Raw genomic sequence first — 17,256 nt, forward strand, 5'->3', positions numbered from 1 at the left:
CTGAAAGTAGCCTAAAAAGAAATATATACTGCTGCATCCATGTGTAGCCTCATAGATGTTATATTTTGTACATAATCCTCTGATGGAGTGTATGGACCATGGGTAGCATGACTGATGCTGTTCTTCCAAGGTTTACATATAAACATTACTCCTCTTTTCCCTTCAGAACTCCATACACCATGACACTCGCCCTCCGCTTGTAAGCATCGTAAAAAAATAGCGGCTGAACGTGACTACATGTAAAAATGAGATACTCCAATAAAAAGTTGAGTATTTCATTGGAGGTATATGAATTTCTTGGCTTGCTGCGGGAGTTTTCCTTTAAGTAGTTAAACGTTTTTATAGTCCGTTTCCGTTACTTTTTGTACAAGACAAAATGGAGAAGTTTGATCTAAAGGAAATCAAATATCAATAGCATTTATAATACCTTGACGTTGAATCGCTTGGTGACTTCTAATATACTGTGTGTGCATGAACAGTGCTGATATCAAGCAGTATTACATGGAAATGTCAACCCTTACTCAACGAGTCCACTTCCGTTATCCAACTGGTGGTGGTAATATGGCAAGGCTCACCCTCTACGTATACATCACATCATCAAAAATGAAGTATCAGGGTCACGCTAACTGATTAAAAAAAGGGATGGTGATCATGTGAGATGGCCTGAACCAGCTCTAATGGGGGGACATTTTGTGTCAGGACCCTGTCGTATTTTTGTATGCTATTTTGTATTAAAATTTATTTTTCCGTTACTGATAGCAGTGAGGACAAGTTATTAAATGTGACAAGTGACCTCATCTGGTGGCATCAGTAGTTACCAAATTTAATATTGCCTGTCGAAGTACCTGCAGAGCCTGGGTTTTTACTTGAGTTCTATGCATGCAAGAGCTAACAAATCTAAAGATCTTTTCTTCCATCCTAAAATAGCTGGCTGACATCTTGATTAACTTCTCTTTTCCCCTTTATAGTTCTGAGTACCCGTATCTATCCATTATTCACTGTGGAGTTAAAATATATAGCTCCTTTATAGTTTGGGAAAACCAGGTGCATAGAGATGTTATCATCTACATTCCTACAAAGATGATTTACAGTTTCTTAAAAAGAAAATAAATATCATGAAGTTTAAAAAAAGCAAAAAAAATAAAATGTAAAAAATATGGAAAATATTCAATTTAGTTGAATAAAGGCGTTATTGAATACATTGTTGAATACGTATGTTACAGCTGTTAAGTACAATGTATTTAGTGTTTTTTTTTAATTTTTTTAAAATCTTACATTTATACGGACTTACGCAAAGTTAACCACACAACCCTCTCTGTATGGAAAGTGACGCTCTGTGTTCCTAGTGGGAAGGGGGGCAAGTTGGAAAATGCAGCTGTAAAAACTCTGCAGTGCAAGACAGAAAACTGCTGTAGGTTCTGCAAACAAACTGCTCGCACAAATCCAGACCTTATTTGTTGGGCAGAAACTTTAGCTCAGACTTTGCCCAGAATTCCTGTTAAATGACACAATTTACATGGTGATTTGCCATGGTTGATACATTAATTGTGTGCATGTAAAAGTATAGCAGGTACTATTCCTACTACTACAATTACTTTGCATACAAGGTGTATGACACTTGGTATATAACTGCAAGATGTTATATACCCTCAAACCTTTAATTCAGAGGAGTTCTAGAACTTTATTTTTATTTGGATGGGATAAATGCTATACATAGCTCATAGCAAAATCGGTTTGCTCCTCCCTCCATGTTGTTGGCCACCATACACACTATTCCAGCATCAATCGACCCTCTATGGTGTCTATAGTCATGGATTTCCTTAGTAGGCATTTCACATCCATGAATTTGTTGTCTACAAGCAAGTGCTACTTGCACCCCTACTTATACAAAGTCTAAATACATTGTATAAATTTGATCCTGGAGAACCCATCTAAGCATCTTGACTCTTTAGTTATTTTTAACTGCAGAACTATTAAGGCTTCTTATTGTGTAGGCTACCTATATCTGCTGTTTCTGTCTTGTGCCTTTATGAGTCCCTTGTGACCCTTCACACTATAAATGTGCTTGCTTATAGATTCTAGCTGTACACCCATCCTTTTCCTGCATCCCATTGGGGTCAAGCATCTGCTTGAGTATTTAGGAACCATGGAAGACATATCAGAATCCCCCGTCATGTCGCCTCTCTGGAACATTTTGGTTCCTATTTTATAAAGCCGACCACATTTTATTTTGAGATGAAAACCTCTCACCACATCTCCATATTAGAAATGGAGATCTATATTTTTGGACTGAAGGAATTTTTATCACGGAGATGTGGCAGTAAGTTATTCTCCATGTGGTTTGCTTGCTTTGCAGAATTGTGTTCTACCACCCTAATAAAAGTGGATTAAATGGGAAAAATCTCCTCACTCTCCAGTATTCATGGAAATTAAGTCTCATTTTGAAGACTGAAGTCTTCGCTTTAACATGGTTGGTATCTTAAAGTCTAAATTATTAGTTTTGCTCACTGCCAAATATGACAGGAGAAAGGGAAATAAAGAATTTTATCCAAGCTGATTTTTTATGGGGTTGACATATAATTGAGATATTATGGGGATTTTTAGGGGTGATAATTCTCTTGATGATACTGTAAGTATTGACTGTTTTAAATGGACTCAATCTTTTGTAGTAGAAGCAGCCATTTTGTATTGTAGAAGAATGTTTCCCAAAGACGTACATCAGCAACCCCTGGCCATGTCTTGAGGATTTTCATTTCCTCGTTGATTAAGTGAAACTTATTAAAATGACCTGTGAAATATGAAAGTAGTCCTGAAGGCATGGCCTGTTGGGGTTCCTTGAGGAAAGTTTTGGTACAGACTTCCCAAGAAGATAGACTATTGTATTCAAGTTGGGCCAAGTTCCCCTATAGAACTCTGCTAATAGTATATAAAATAACTGAACAACTCTTGGCTGAGTTAATATTCACGTCCCCCAAAGAGGATTGGCTTAAAAATCCAAAATGGACAATTCTCTTGACAAGCAGTTGGCACAGTCTGCCAGGGTCTGTAGACATGAGATCATTGGCAGATTATTCCAACTGTGGTGGGATCTGTCAACACCACTAGTGCCAGCCAGATTATATCTCTACAGCGTTCTAATAAGTGTGTAGTAAGTGTTTAAAATCTACTGTATAAAAGTATAGCAACTAGTGTTGATCGATCACCAAAATGCTTGGGTGCTCTAGTGCTTGAGTAGAACACTTTGCGATGCTCGGGTGCTCTACAGAGCACCCGAGCACAATGGAAGTCAATGGGAGAAACCGAGCATTAAACCAGGGCCCCCCTGCTCTGAAGAGGGGATGGTGCCGGGTCCCACTGAGGTCTATACAGAAGATCGCTGTACAGTGAGGGAATTCCCCAGTGTGAGTCCGCGGCTTAGGAGTCCTTGCTCTGACTCCATATAGAGCTATGTCCATATATGGAGTCAGTGCTTGGGGACACCCAGTGTATTTAAATCTAGCCTCTATTGCTGAAAATTTTCTGCCGGGATTTGAACTTGCAACCTTCTACATTAGAGGCAAGGACTTTAACCACTCAGCTATAAAGCTGAATGATAAACTATGTCAGGAAAACCTCATAGTAGTTTGTCATGTAGTAAGTATTCCTATACAGCAGTAGTATCCTTTCATATTTCAGTGCAGGTAACATGTAGCTGTATAGCATAGTGGTTAAAGTTCTTGGCTCCAATGTAGAAGGTAGTGAGTTTAAATCCTGTCAGAAAAGTTTCAGAAATAGAGGCTAAATTGGATTTAAATCCACTGACTCGAGCATCACGCTCGAGCACACGATGTATTCGGCCGAACGCTGTGATGTGCCGAGCATCGCGATGCTCGAGCCAAACTGGTGTTCGGCAGAGTATGCTCGCTCAACACTAATGGCAACCTTGAATTTATATTGATTTTAGACTATATTAGACAGTACTTTAGTACATACCCGATACATTGGTTTCTATAAGGGCACAAATAGTTTTATACATTGAAGGTGATTCATGTATTGTAGTTATCAGTGTTTTACATGTAAGTAGGGTACACTTTTTTTTTTAAAGAACGGATCTAAAATTACTATTGTACATTACTATTCTGTATTCCTGTGGATTGTGTAGGGTTACTCCCCTTTTATAAATTGCTATTACCTAGGGAGATTATAACCAAAGAATTATAGTTCAGCAGTGACCTTTAATATGCATATAATAAAAAAAAACAATAGCTAATGTAGTCTTAGTAATGGAGTCTTAACCACTACTTCGTAATCCATTTGTAGAATGACATTTACACAACCCTTAGCACTTCTCTGGTTATTAGCCAAGTTCAGGGCTATAAATAAGGTCAACAGTTGAGTATTAAGGTGACCATACACATTAGATAGAAGTACGGTAATGGTTGAGGAACCGTTGAATGAACGATTGTCTGTACAAAGTTTAGTTCATATTAGACGTTATAATAGTTAAAACTGGCCGTACATGATGTGTAACACTGGGTGAAGGATCAATGATTTTCACTGGGGGCCATTCTTTGTTTTGTACACCATTATTTACTTTCAAGGACTAGCTTTTATTGGTTGAAAATTTTAAACACAGCCGACTTCCAGATTATGACAGTCCATGACCAAACAGATAAACCAATAGATCGTTATTAAATTTAATTCTTGCTTGATTTCATGTTTTTCCTTGTACTTTGATTAACGTATATGGTCACGTCGAGGGTCCTTCTGGATCTCATTAGCTTTGATTTTGGTCAATATGGACAACAGAGACACCTTTTCACCTTTTTTGAGACAAAAAAAATTACAAATTACATCGGTTCATGAAAATCATAAGATGTAAAAATAGGCTTAAAAACAGAATTTACAAATCAACCTTTAATGTTCTTTGTTAATCTTTTGCAGGATCTCCCAAACAGGAACGAAGACCACATAGTGGTGATTACGTCTCATGCTTGCTCACAGCCAGTCGGATGGGGTTGTTCTTGGTGTGGCGCTCAGGGAAAGCAGGCGGTGGGTACACTGACAGAATGCTGCTACTTCTTTGCCTGTTTCTGGTTGGCTTGTCAATTGCCCGTCCATCTTACAGCCGAGTAGAGGATACCACCATTGAACCAGAAGGTAAGATGTAAGGGAAATTGGTAAAGCTATAAAACTAGATAAATAGGAAGGTATTTATTGAAGAAAATATTTGGGGCATATTAAATTTTTAGTTTTTACCCATGTATTACCCAGGGGAGTATTTGCCTTCATACAATACTCAATAGCACGTGTCTGTCTTTTCTTCCTTGCAACTATATTGCATATATTGTATTGTAGTAGTAGTATACTATTGAGTCAATGCTGTCAAATGCAGGTCACATTCACATGAGGGCAGGAAAGGTAAATATGCAGAAATCTACTATCTAGTTTTGCTTTTTACACACCATTTATATTGTAAGTAACAGGCCTCTATTTACTTAACATGTTAAAAATGCCATCACTCATCTACCCATCCTTCAGAATTCCAAGCCATGATTGCACCCTTGCCCACAGGGGACAGTTTGTAAGAACGCCAGTGAAGTTGCCCTGCAGGAGACTCTTTCTCAATGCCTGATATAGTTATCTCTTGAATTCCAGGCCGTCTGTCTCATATGGACAGCTTTATAAGGTATGGGAGCAATGCTGCCTGTCCTGTTTGTAGTGCCTGCTGAAAATAAGACCACACCTGAACCTGTAGAACTCTCCATCCAGTGATGCTTTGCATAAGGTTACGCTGCCAACTTCCCTATTGTGCCAAGGTTTAGTTATGAGATCAGTGAATTAACAACTTTCCCTACATTAATGGTCTTTTACGAAGGGTAGGTAGGCTACCTATCTTCTAGTAAAATAGTCCAACCAAGCTATTTATGTAAACTATGAACAACCACAGACAGAGGGAGCCAAGCAGGATTGAAATGACGTTTCCTACATTAAAGGTCATCTCTTGGGTATTCTTTAGTGGGTTGGCGGACACGTTCACTGTTTCAGTTTTGCTGTGTTCTATGTTTTGTAACCATTTCTGGAAAACATGACACTCTACATATTCTAGATATGTGTCAGCAGCTACATTTTTTGATCTAGGAGATTTAGCAAATAACAGGTTTTGACTCTAACAACTGTATTTATAACACATTTGGCTCCTTTAGGTATTAAAGGCTTTAATATAGTTATTGAATAGTCAAGTCATTTCACAAACCCAATTGCTTTAGACAACACAGTTCCATATGCTCTACTTGTCTTGCTGAATGCCACATCCATCACAACACTTGGATTTGGAAGACCACCAACGATATGATATGAGGTTTAGTCCAAGTTATCTGCATTCATTATTTTTACTGGGCAATTATGAATTTGTGAAGGTATCCTCTCTCCATAACACTTGTGGAGAATTAACCCAAGGATTATAGAAAGAGGCTTGATTGGAGGGTGATACGAGCCCCATCCTACTGATCCGGGAGTTTAGGGTTATGGTGGTTTTAACCAACACTAGAATGAGGCCTCGTTTTAATCTGCTGTGGAGACCACTTAGTTTTCTAGGCTTCTTTATATTGATGACCTAGCCTCAGGATAAGTCATTTATATCCAATCGGAGGGGATCGGACATGCCGCACCCGTAATGAACAGCCGTAACCTAAAGCCTCTGGTGCTGGAACTAGCACTCTGAATGGAATAGGATGCACAGCTTTGTTTAAAGTGTAGTGGTTGTGCTTTGTTACTACAGGTCAGCTCTCATTCAATTCAATGGGAGCTGAGCTGCAGTAACGTGGCACAGCCACTACACTTTGGATTGAGCTGTCTGCTTCTTGTTCCTTTCATAGTGCCAGAGGGTGTAGGGAACTGCTGCTGCTCAATGGGGGTGAGGGATATCAGACCCTCACCAATTGGATATGAATAACCGGATAGGTCATCAATTTCAGGAGCCTGGTAAACCCATTTAACTCTATATGGCGTCTTGAATTAGTTCATTAGGGAGTTATCTTTACATGCATGCAATGCACTCACGAGTATACATGTTCAGGTAGGATAATATAATGATTTTGAGAACAACTTCTGACCAGTGGCACATACTGATCACCAAAGTTTTTTTTTTTTTTTAGCCCCTTTATGTAAAAGACATCATGCTCGGGCTATTATATTAGTTCAGTCATTTAGGAATATAGAACTCTTACTGTGCTCTGGTTCATACTTCAAAATTCAAGCCCCCACCCCAAAAATGAAGCACATAATTATCTTCTAGAACATACATCAGGATGTGAGGTGAACACTAGTGTTATTATGGGATTTAAAAGGAAGTTATACCAGAAGCTAAATAAAAATAGCTTAAGATGTGCATTCCTGCTGATGTTTGAGCAAAGCTGACAGGGTTGACATTAGATTGCTCAAGAAGACTCCTGGCCCCCTTTTTAGGGGATGAAGAAGTTGAAAAGTAATAAATAAAGCTAAGTAATATTGATACCAGATATCCAGTCATACAGACTTCACTCTATTTTATGACATCATAAATCCTCCTGAAGTTCACTTTCAAGTTTCAATTTTATACTTTACGCCTACAAAAATAAGAAATATGGTTATTGGTGAGGGAGGGGGCAAGGGACATGCAAATGATTGATCCGTCAGATGGCTATCTGTCTGAACCTCAGGGGCTGAGGATAGTACGATGCATACTGAAACCCCTGCCTTGTACACTCAGGTGATCAGTTACCACCTGTATCATTATCCTAAGCTCCTTTTAGGGTTCTGTTGGTTGCTACAACAATCTGTCCATGTCGTTGACAGACACACCCCGAACAACTGACCTTGCATAAAGTAGTAATCTCTGATGCCATATAATTTTGGCTGTGTAGTACCTAGTAAGCAAATTTCGAAAGCTCTACAGCTACTAAACCGGCAGTGGTACAAAGCTAGCCATGCACCTTAGATGTGTGTCTACTGAATCTGGTAACCTTCTATATGGGGATGGAGATCTACCAAACTTCCCTTAATGGGACATGTTGGGGATAGAAAAGGTAGAAAAGGGTCCAGCATGTTAGCCTTCAACATACCCTATCCCTTTGTTCTTCGGGAGATAATCTGCCATCAGAGGTATCCAGGGTTGGACTGGCCCAAGGAATCCTCTGGTGGGCTCAAGCTCTGACAATAATGGATCCCTAAAAAAGTCCTGTATTCACAGAGGGTGGGCCCTTAGAATAATTTCCTCTGGGCCCAAGGGACTTCAGTCTGATGCTGGAGGTATCAGACAGCAGCTTTCTCCACTCTCCCTGGTAAGAACATGAGAACATATGCCCCCTTGGCTGGGCAGACCATGCAAGTGTAAAGGTCATCTGCAGAGAGAGCTCTCCAGTGCCTACGATATCTAGTGTATATGGCCAGCCTAAAATTCTTCAAAGCTATAAAACACATTTTATTTATTGAATTGATCTAAAGTAATATCCATTGTCAATTTTGCCCATGGTCAGATGATCAGAGACAGCTGTTGTAAAACTACAACTCCCACCATGCCCTACTTTAGGCTGACAGCTATAGGCATTGTGGGCATGCTGGGAGTTGTAGTTTTGCAACAGCCGTAGAGTCTCAGTTTGGCCACCCCTGCATTAGTATATCCATAGATTAGCTATCTAAATCCATACACTCAAACACATTCTTATTCGGACACACACATTATAATACTTTTTAATTTTTCCAAAGCATATTAAAATAACTACTGTGTACTGTAGAAGGGAGTTGTTGGCAAATATAAAGTATTTCTGAGGCAATCCACCAAGAACAGCTGCCATGCAGTCTCCTCAGCTGTAAAAAGATCTTGTGCCCTGCACACAGTACACAGAAAAGAGTTATATAAAGTCCACCATTATTGTACTGTGTGTATTGTATAAATGGTCATTTATACTAGTAGTACTCTGGACTAGTAGGGGATCACCCGTAGAGCACCTACCTGTCTCCAGCTCCTGCTACCTGTTGTATGTAAATAAACCTTAATTCGGTATTCCAGTAATTTGAAGTTATCAGCTATCTAAAGGATAACTATTAGATTGTGTGGGGTCCTGTCACTAGAATGGGGTGCCCGCTACCCCACCGGGCCCCTGAAACGAACGAGCGGCAGATCGAGTATGCACACTGCTGCTCCATCCATTGCTATCATGAATGGGTAGCTGAGTACAGTCCTCGACTATAAGGACAGGTCCCATAGAGATGAATGGAGGGGCACTATGCATGCTCATCCTGCTGCTCTGTTCATTTAGGGAGGGGGGGGGGGATGCAGGTACCAGGTACACATTCCTGAGACTGGTGGGGTTCCAGTGGTATCTTGTAGATAGGACATGGCTTTTAATTATCAGAATTTAATCATTGCCTAATGAGAAGTTTGGCAACTTATGATAAGTTTTTTGTTTTTTTCAATTCCTCGAGCTCAGCTTGCTTCAGTAAACAGAAACACTCTTCATCTATATTCAGAGGCTGAAAACCTCTACAGACCTATACACATTAGAGTTTGCTACAGTGTATCCAGTCCAGGCAATAAGAGAAACTACCAACTTATCCACTTTACTTACATTGATACAATGTAGCAAGCAATTTGGGAAGAAGAGAGTAAGGCTACTTTCACGTCTGCGTTTTTCGGTCGAGGATCTCAAAACCACCGGAAAACGCATCAGTTTGAATAATACAACCAGATGCATCCGTTCAGAACGGATCTGGTTGCATTATATAAAAAATGAATATGCCGGATCCAGGGTCGAATACCATTGTAAGTCAATGGGCACTGGATCTGTTTTTTTTCGTGTCCAAAAAAACTGCATCCGGCACCATTGACTTCCATGGTTTTTCAGTTTCCCATGCCGCACACAAAAATGCTGCTTGCAGTGGTTTTCTGTCTAATATGGGAACGAAGCAAAACGGAACGGAATGCATTCTGGTGCAATTCCTTCCGGTTTGTTCAGTTTTGTCCCCATTGACAATGAATGGGGACAGAACCGAAGCGTTTTCCTCTGGCAATGAGATCTTCTGCCGGATCTCAAAACTGGAAAGGAAAACACGGATGTGAAAGTAGCTTTACCCTGCTGTTGTATTTAGTTCATATAGATTTGCCTAAACTGGGTAGATTTGTAGCAAACTGACATTGGTGAAAATGATTCAATCTGTAGAAGACCATAAATAAGCGTTCCTTTCACTGACAGGAAGCATACATCTTTAACATGGTTAAGGAATGAAACCATATTTCACAATGTTTAGGCTTTATAGACAGAAAAATAAAAAAAATGCTATTAAATTAAGGTTTAAGAAGGGTCTTTCATCTTTTGGTGACCGGTTTACAGTGTTAACCCATTGTCGGCCAGTTCACTTGTTATGAGCCAACAGGTTATGTCATCCTTGATAGATTGCATTCTCATGAATTCCAGGAAATTGGCTCCCAAAATTGTTGCCTTTCTACCATATGACATAAAGAGTTAACTTAAACATGTGGTCCTCTAAAAAGAAGTAATTTATGAAATGATTTCTTATCTTTTGGTCCCTGTTAGGGCTTGTGAGCGGGGGCTGTAGTATTACTGGTGGAGACACAGCACCCATCCCTGTGTAAACACCCTTATGTAAACATTGAGACTCTCTATAGTTGACTTGTCTTGCTTTGCATTGAGAGCAGACCAGCCATGACCAAGTACAGCATGTACAGGTATCTTCTGCTAGGTTGCAAGAAACCTGAGCACATGGACCTCACTGAGGGAAGTTTCCTGCTCAGAACCCTGCTCTAACAGCCATCGTAGGGAGCTCCTCTACAGCTGGCCATGCAGATTCAATAGCTATAACCATACCCACCAATTTTGGTGAGAGCAGCTGACCATCTAAGGCTATGTTCACATATATGTTGTGAACTCCAGGAGAGGATCGGAATACCGGAGTTCACCATATCTGGTATAGCCGGACACCGCTGCGTGCCACTTGATCACGATTGACTATAATGGGATCCAGATGGCTTTCAGCTGGACAAAAGTCCTGCATACAGCTGTATTTTTCCAGCAGAAAGCCGGCATTTATGCTGGAAAACCATCGGTTCCAATTATAGTTAATGGGGATATGGTGGTGTCTAGCTGTACCGGATACGATGAACTCCGGTGGTTTGCTCCTCTGCCGGAACAGACTACTGGAGTTCACAATGCATATACGACCGAGCCTAAAGGCCCTATTACATGGGCAGATAAAGCAGATGATTGTCTGGAGGGAAGCGTTCCCTCCCATCAATCGCCTGCTCGCTAGAGGTGAAGACTTCTGCCATTAAATGCAGGGATCTCCTCCTCAGTACAGGGACGAGCGATCGCTAATGCATCGTCCCTATACTGTCTCATTGTTTGCCGGCAGTAGAACGCCTATTACATGACGAGGTTTGCCGCTGGCAAACCAGGATTTTTTAGCATGTTAAAAGATCCCGATTACCTGATGAATGAGGGTAATTGGCTGCCGTATTACACTGTAATACGTCCGAATGCTTGTTAGCAATCATCTTAACAATAATTTGCCCATGTAATAGGGCCTTTAATTTGTATTGTGTTGTCCTAACTTCCTCCCAATAGCAGATGTCAGGGGAATTAAAGTTTGACACTGGCAGCACTGATTGGATGATGTCAGACTGTGCAGGGACACTCCCCCATCTGGTAACACCCATCTGGACCTTCATCGCAAACTGCTAGTAACTTATTCACAACTTCTAGCAGGAATAATAGACTAATGGCACATCATAAAGTCATAAGAATAGATGTTCCAGAATTTTTATTACATGTGGAATGCAAATAGCTACTAAAACAGACATTTCAGGAGAGAGGACAGGTCCTAAAGTTTGTCTGAAGCAATATGTTGACCATGTCCCACTTCTTCTCAGGATTTGTGGGGGGTCTTAACTGCTGTGTACTTGGTAATCTGACCTTTTTTGACATCTGATTAAAATAAAAAATGCTTTTTGTTAGTAGTTGTAGTTTGAAGAAGATTTTCTAGTCCCGAGTATGTTCAGCATGTCTCTAAGGTTTCTAAGATTGCTTCCTAACAAACATGAGACCCCAAAGGTTTATCCTACCAAGAAGTGAGAGCGCCCATACCTTCTCTCTTATACTTATGTCTGAAGGAGTAAGCCTCTCACTCGACTATCTCCTTCTAAGGGCATGCACGGAAATTGGGAACACAATTCTCTCTCTTCACTTTGGTGAATTCCATGGTATATAACTGCAGGGAGCGTCTCCTGTGTCAGCTGGAGTTAATTAAAAAGCACTGCAGCTTTTACCAAAAGGGTTAATGTCAAAGTGATAGCTGTAAGTGAAAACCGCTTCATCCCTCAGATATGCAACCTAGTATAGCTAAAGCAGGCAGATTCCTCAAGTCAATTTAATTTTGAACCAAAAGGATGATCCTTACCAGGTTCCAGTTACATTGCCGTCGTAACCAAAACAGATGGTCACTTAAGTAAAGTGCTAGCAGGAGGCTCAATGGAGCTGATAACTTGGTGCAGTGGTGTCATTCTGAGAAATTAATTTGTAGCTTCATCACACTATCATTTTAATATACAGTATGTTTTTAGGCTCCAAAATTTGAAGTCCTTCTGTATGCTATATGCACCTTGTAATCTAAAATTTAGGGTTGCAATGGTTGGAGTGAGGGCTGGGAGGTCATCTGTTGTCATATATAACTGAGATATGATATATGACGTAGGTACTGTAACCAAACCTTTTTTGATGTAGTACATAAATATAAAATACTCAGGGGTGGATACAGGAACAATATATAACCCCTTGGTCTCTAATAGCTAATCATGGAGCACATATCCACCCTCAGTCTACCAGTAATTCTCAGCCTGTCAATATCTGATCCGTGAGGGTCCGACACCCCATGCCCCTGCTAATCGGCTGTTTCAGGGTAGCTCCGGAGCCCGAAGTTGGAGCCACTGGATGGAGCGGGTTATTGCAGCAATCACTTCAATGGTAGCAGTGCTACAGTGACCAACTTTGTCCACCTTACAATGGGCAGAGCTGTGTTGCTTGGGCATCACAGCTACCCTGAAACAGCTGAATGGTCGGGTTGCAAGGTGTCGGATCCCTCACAATCAGATATTGATGAGGAGAGGCCATCAATAGTAAAATCCTGGACAACCCCTAAACTCGGTCCTTTACTTGCAATATAAGTGACAGTAGGGAGCTGTTTTTAGGATGGCAGTGGCTTCTTCACCATCTAGACCACTGTGCATCTGCACAGGCTGTACATAGGGTATGTCCATCCCTGGATCTAAGGGATGTTACAGCTAGCAAATTGTGGGTAAATAAAATGGAAGGGTGCACTGTGTGTCTGGAGCTTTTTGGTGTTGCTACTACTATAATGCATGGTTTGTGTTAACCTCACTAATATCTCTGCATAGCTTGTACACCAGCAAGTAGGACCTGCACTGCTTGCTGAAGATTGATTTGCTGTGGGTGCTTCACTGACATTTGGTGTCTTTCCATTTTCTGCTGCTTTTCCTCTATCCTTCCATGCAGAACCTCCAACCAAATACCAAATCTCCCAGCCGGACGTTTTTACCGTTAGCCCCGGCAAGCCACTTGATCTGCGCTGTCCTTACAACAACGTGTCCCTGGTGGTTTGGACTAAGGATGGGGTGAAATTAGAATCCGGCAATAGGACGGTGATTGTTATCAACTACTTGCTGATAAACGAGACGTCCCTCAGGGATTCAGGGCTGTACGCCTGTGCAGTGCATAAAGGCGGCCAAAGCAATGCACATTTCTTCCTTGTGAATGTCACAGGTGAGTGACTGGAGAAGGGAAGTGTATCCTATCAGACCATAATACTCTGTATGTCATCGTCATTTTGCTGCAAACAATGGCCTGGATTTAACAATTTGTCATTGAAAAGATAAATGAGCCCTCCAATTTTGCTTTATCCCTGGTCTGAATACACATTAAGGAATTTGACCCTTACAATTTATACCTCCTTTTGGGATATCCAAGAACTATGTAAAGATCCTCCAAGCTCTTGGGTGGAAGAACTGTAGAATCACTGCATGTGGTGTTAGCTTACTTCTATGCTGCACAGCTTTCTGAAGGTCACTTGCATAAGTACTGATGTTTGGTCTTTAGACCTGACCACATTAATGTAACCCACGTCCAATTTCCGAATGTAACATCTATGTTACTATTCTAATTCCGGAGCAGTTCTGGTCATGCTGTATGATGTTCTTTCTGTTTCAGAGGCTAGCTCTTCAGGAGACGATGAAGATGACAACGACAATGATGTTGCTGAAAATGTCATCAATGACAACAATAATATCAGTAAGTGTGTGACTGGGCGCTCCTGTTTTGTACATGGATCATAGCCGTCCACCATAATGGGGTTCCTGAGCCTGGTCTAGCTTTACTACCAGAACATGTTTTTTTTCTTGACATAAACCACATACGAAGCACTCGGAAAGTCTTCAAACCCAGAGCTAAATTTCAGCAAAGGTTCTGAATACGTATGTCAATGCAAAATATATAAAACAATAAGTTCTGTTTTCACTTTTTCATTATGGGATATTGACTACAGATTGATAGAGGGAAACTAGATTTTTTTTATTTAAGCACAAGGCCGCAACATAGCAAAATGTAAAAAAAAAGTGAAAGTGTCTGAAAACCTTCCGAATGTGTTGTATTAACTCCAAGAAACCAATTACAAAAATGGTATCTTCTCTATTTTATAGAGGCTCCTTACTGGACCAATCCAGAGAAAATGGAGAAAAAACTTCATGCTGTTCCAGCTGCCAATACGGTGAAGTTACGCTGCCCAGCTGCAGGGAACCCTCTTCCTACCATGAGGTGGCTGAAGAACAATAAGGAGTTCAAACAAGAGCATCGGATCGGCGGGTACAAGGTAAAATGAGGTTTTATTATCTATGTAAAGACCCTATGGGACCATAGCCACTTTCTTCATAATCACAGTGAATGTGTAGAGCCAGAAGGGTACAAATGTGGCTCTTTTCTCCTAGATATGACTACTTAGTACTGATTTGGTTTGATGGTTACTTTTATATTTCTCTCTGCTTGCCAGTTTGGTCATTTATGATGTCATGGACATTTACTCCTTTTGTTCCTATTTAATTTGGAACATTATTTTGAATATATATTTGGTAATATAAAATGTGGTATCTTTGTAGTGTATATACTGTATTCATTGCTTTAGTTCAGGTTTAATTTGTAAAAAATAAAATAAAAAAATTATCCTTTTCTTATGTGGAGACTATCAACAAGTTGTTGTCAATGGATCTGTTTTGTTTATGTCTCTTTTAGGTGCATTAAGTGCACAATAGGGTTTTATTACAAATAAAGGGTTTTTCTTGGAATGTAATTTTGGTGACCTGTCCTTTAGTATACCGTAAGTCTGTGATAGCTAACCTCCCGCACTCCAGCTGTGTTAAAACTATGACTCCCAAGATGCCCCCTTGCTTGGCTGTTCTCAGAACGCCATAGAAATGAATGGAGCATGCTGGGAGTAGTAAGTTTCAGCACAGCTTTCGTGCCGGAGGTTATCTATCACTGTCCTAGAGACTCGGCTCTCTCTGCAACTGCCACGCCCTCTGTACTTTGATTGACAGTTCCAGGCAGGTGTGATCACGTTTACACTGCCTTGCCCTGTCAATCAAAGTGCAGGGGGCATGGCAATTGCAGAGTGGTCGCACGCGCTCAGTTGAAATCTTCAATTGCCACCAGCTGTATTTTCTATTAGAAGCTCTGGCAGTTACAAGGAAAGAGCCACAGCAGAAAGGATATGTTCCCTGAGCTGCCAGCCTGAAATAAATCTAGCAAAACAATTAGAGCTGTGATGGCTAACCTCCGGCACTGCAGCTGTGGTAAAGCTATGACTCCCAAGATGCACACTTGCTTGGCTGTTCTCAGAACTTCATAGAAATGAATGAAGCATGCTGGGAGTCGTAGTTTCGCCACAGCTGGAGTGCCGGAGGTTAGCCATCACTGGTATAGGTCATCAGTAACTGATCATTGGGGGTCCAACTCCTGGGACCACTACTGATCAGGCGTTTGAAGAGGCTTCATCGCTTCTCACAGCATACTGAGCATAGCGCTGTATATCAAATAGTGGATGTGCTTGGTATTGCAGCCCTGACCCATCCATTTAAATGGTACTGAGCAGCACAAAAGGCCGTGTGACCCATGAATGTGACATCACTGGTCTAGGTAAACGTCGTGGCTCTTACCAGAGTGCCATGACCTCTTCAAACAGCTGACCAGCAGGGGTCCTGGGAGTTGGACCCCAACAATCAGTTATTGATGATCTATTCCAAGCGTAGGTAATCGATATTGTACTCTCTGAAAATATCTTTAAATTACTAGTCAGTGATTTGATTTGGTGCAGATTAAAGGGCCAATTTGAGTTACATTGCAGACCTCTTAATATATATATTTTTCTCATAATTACAAATATTTAATTTTATGTAGGTAATAAAAGAGACAGGTGCACAGCAGTTATCAGACCAATAGTCATTAACAAGGGCAATTACCCGTAACGGCAGCAGTAGCTTTAGATATGATGGTAGTGTTTGGGTGTGTTGGGACTTTGTCTGGCCATAATGTTACTAAGTGGAGTAGTTTAGCAAGTAAATATTTTCTTTTTTTTTCCATCTGCATCTACTAGATAAAAATGGCTCTTTAAGAATGACTCTTTTTAAGAATGCAAGATGTAGTCACAATAATAGAAGGGGCAACTTCCTATGGATGGGCTGTTTAGTTGCCCAGGAAGTGTAGAGACTGAACATATATTCATGCTTGTTTAATCAGGATGTCCCTTGGCCTTAAAAAAGTCTTCTGTTTTACATTATGGAGATGTTAAGGGCTTTGATCTCTTCCTCGAGTCGGAGGTCTTCATGAAAACATATGAAATCATGATTAGCATCAGTAGATTGAATGTAGACCATAACAAAGAGGGTTTATTTTTATTTTTACTAACTATACATTAGGACCCTATTGGGAATCACTGAGGAACAGAAAATGGTCATACTACATTCACTTCTGTTGGGTGGTAAGCATTTCTTCCACTGGCTATTCTGTGGACCGACCCATTCATAGCAAAGATAACTTATTTGTTGGCAGCTATGAATATTAAAGTACTTACCATAGTCAACCTCCAAGACCCTTTAGAAACATGCAAAACTTTGGCCTGTATAAACCTGTGACAACCTAAACAAGCATATAAAATCTGACC

The 17,256-nt window shown here is 40.6% G+C and overlaps 1 protein-coding gene across 6 annotated transcripts in view; it reads left to right on the forward strand.

The window, feature by feature from the left end:
- FGFR2 (fibroblast growth factor receptor 2) overlaps positions 1-17,256 on the forward strand; it is a 72,487-nt gene that overhangs the window by 22,012 nt on the left and 33,219 nt on the right. For 4 of the 6 annotated variants that reach the window (XM_044298937.1, XM_044298940.1, XM_044298938.1 and 1 more), the window contains exons 2-5: positions 4,924-5,139; positions 13,545-13,811; positions 14,256-14,336; positions 14,744-14,913. In XM_044298937.1, coding sequence (XP_044154872.1) covers positions 4,992-5,139; positions 13,545-13,811; positions 14,256-14,336; positions 14,744-14,913 — 666 coding nt within the window. In that variant the 5' untranslated portion in view covers positions 4,924-4,991. The remainder of the gene's footprint in view (positions 1-4,923; positions 5,140-13,544; positions 13,812-14,255; positions 14,337-14,743; positions 14,914-17,256) is intronic. The other 2 variants (XM_044298942.1, XM_044298943.1) reach the window with 1 other exon arrangement.

Source organism: Bufo gargarizans, chromosome 6, assembly GCF_014858855.1.
Source record: "Bufo gargarizans isolate SCDJY-AF-19 chromosome 6, ASM1485885v1, whole genome shotgun sequence".
Taxonomy (NCBI): domain Eukaryota; kingdom Metazoa; phylum Chordata; class Amphibia; order Anura; family Bufonidae; genus Bufo; species Bufo gargarizans.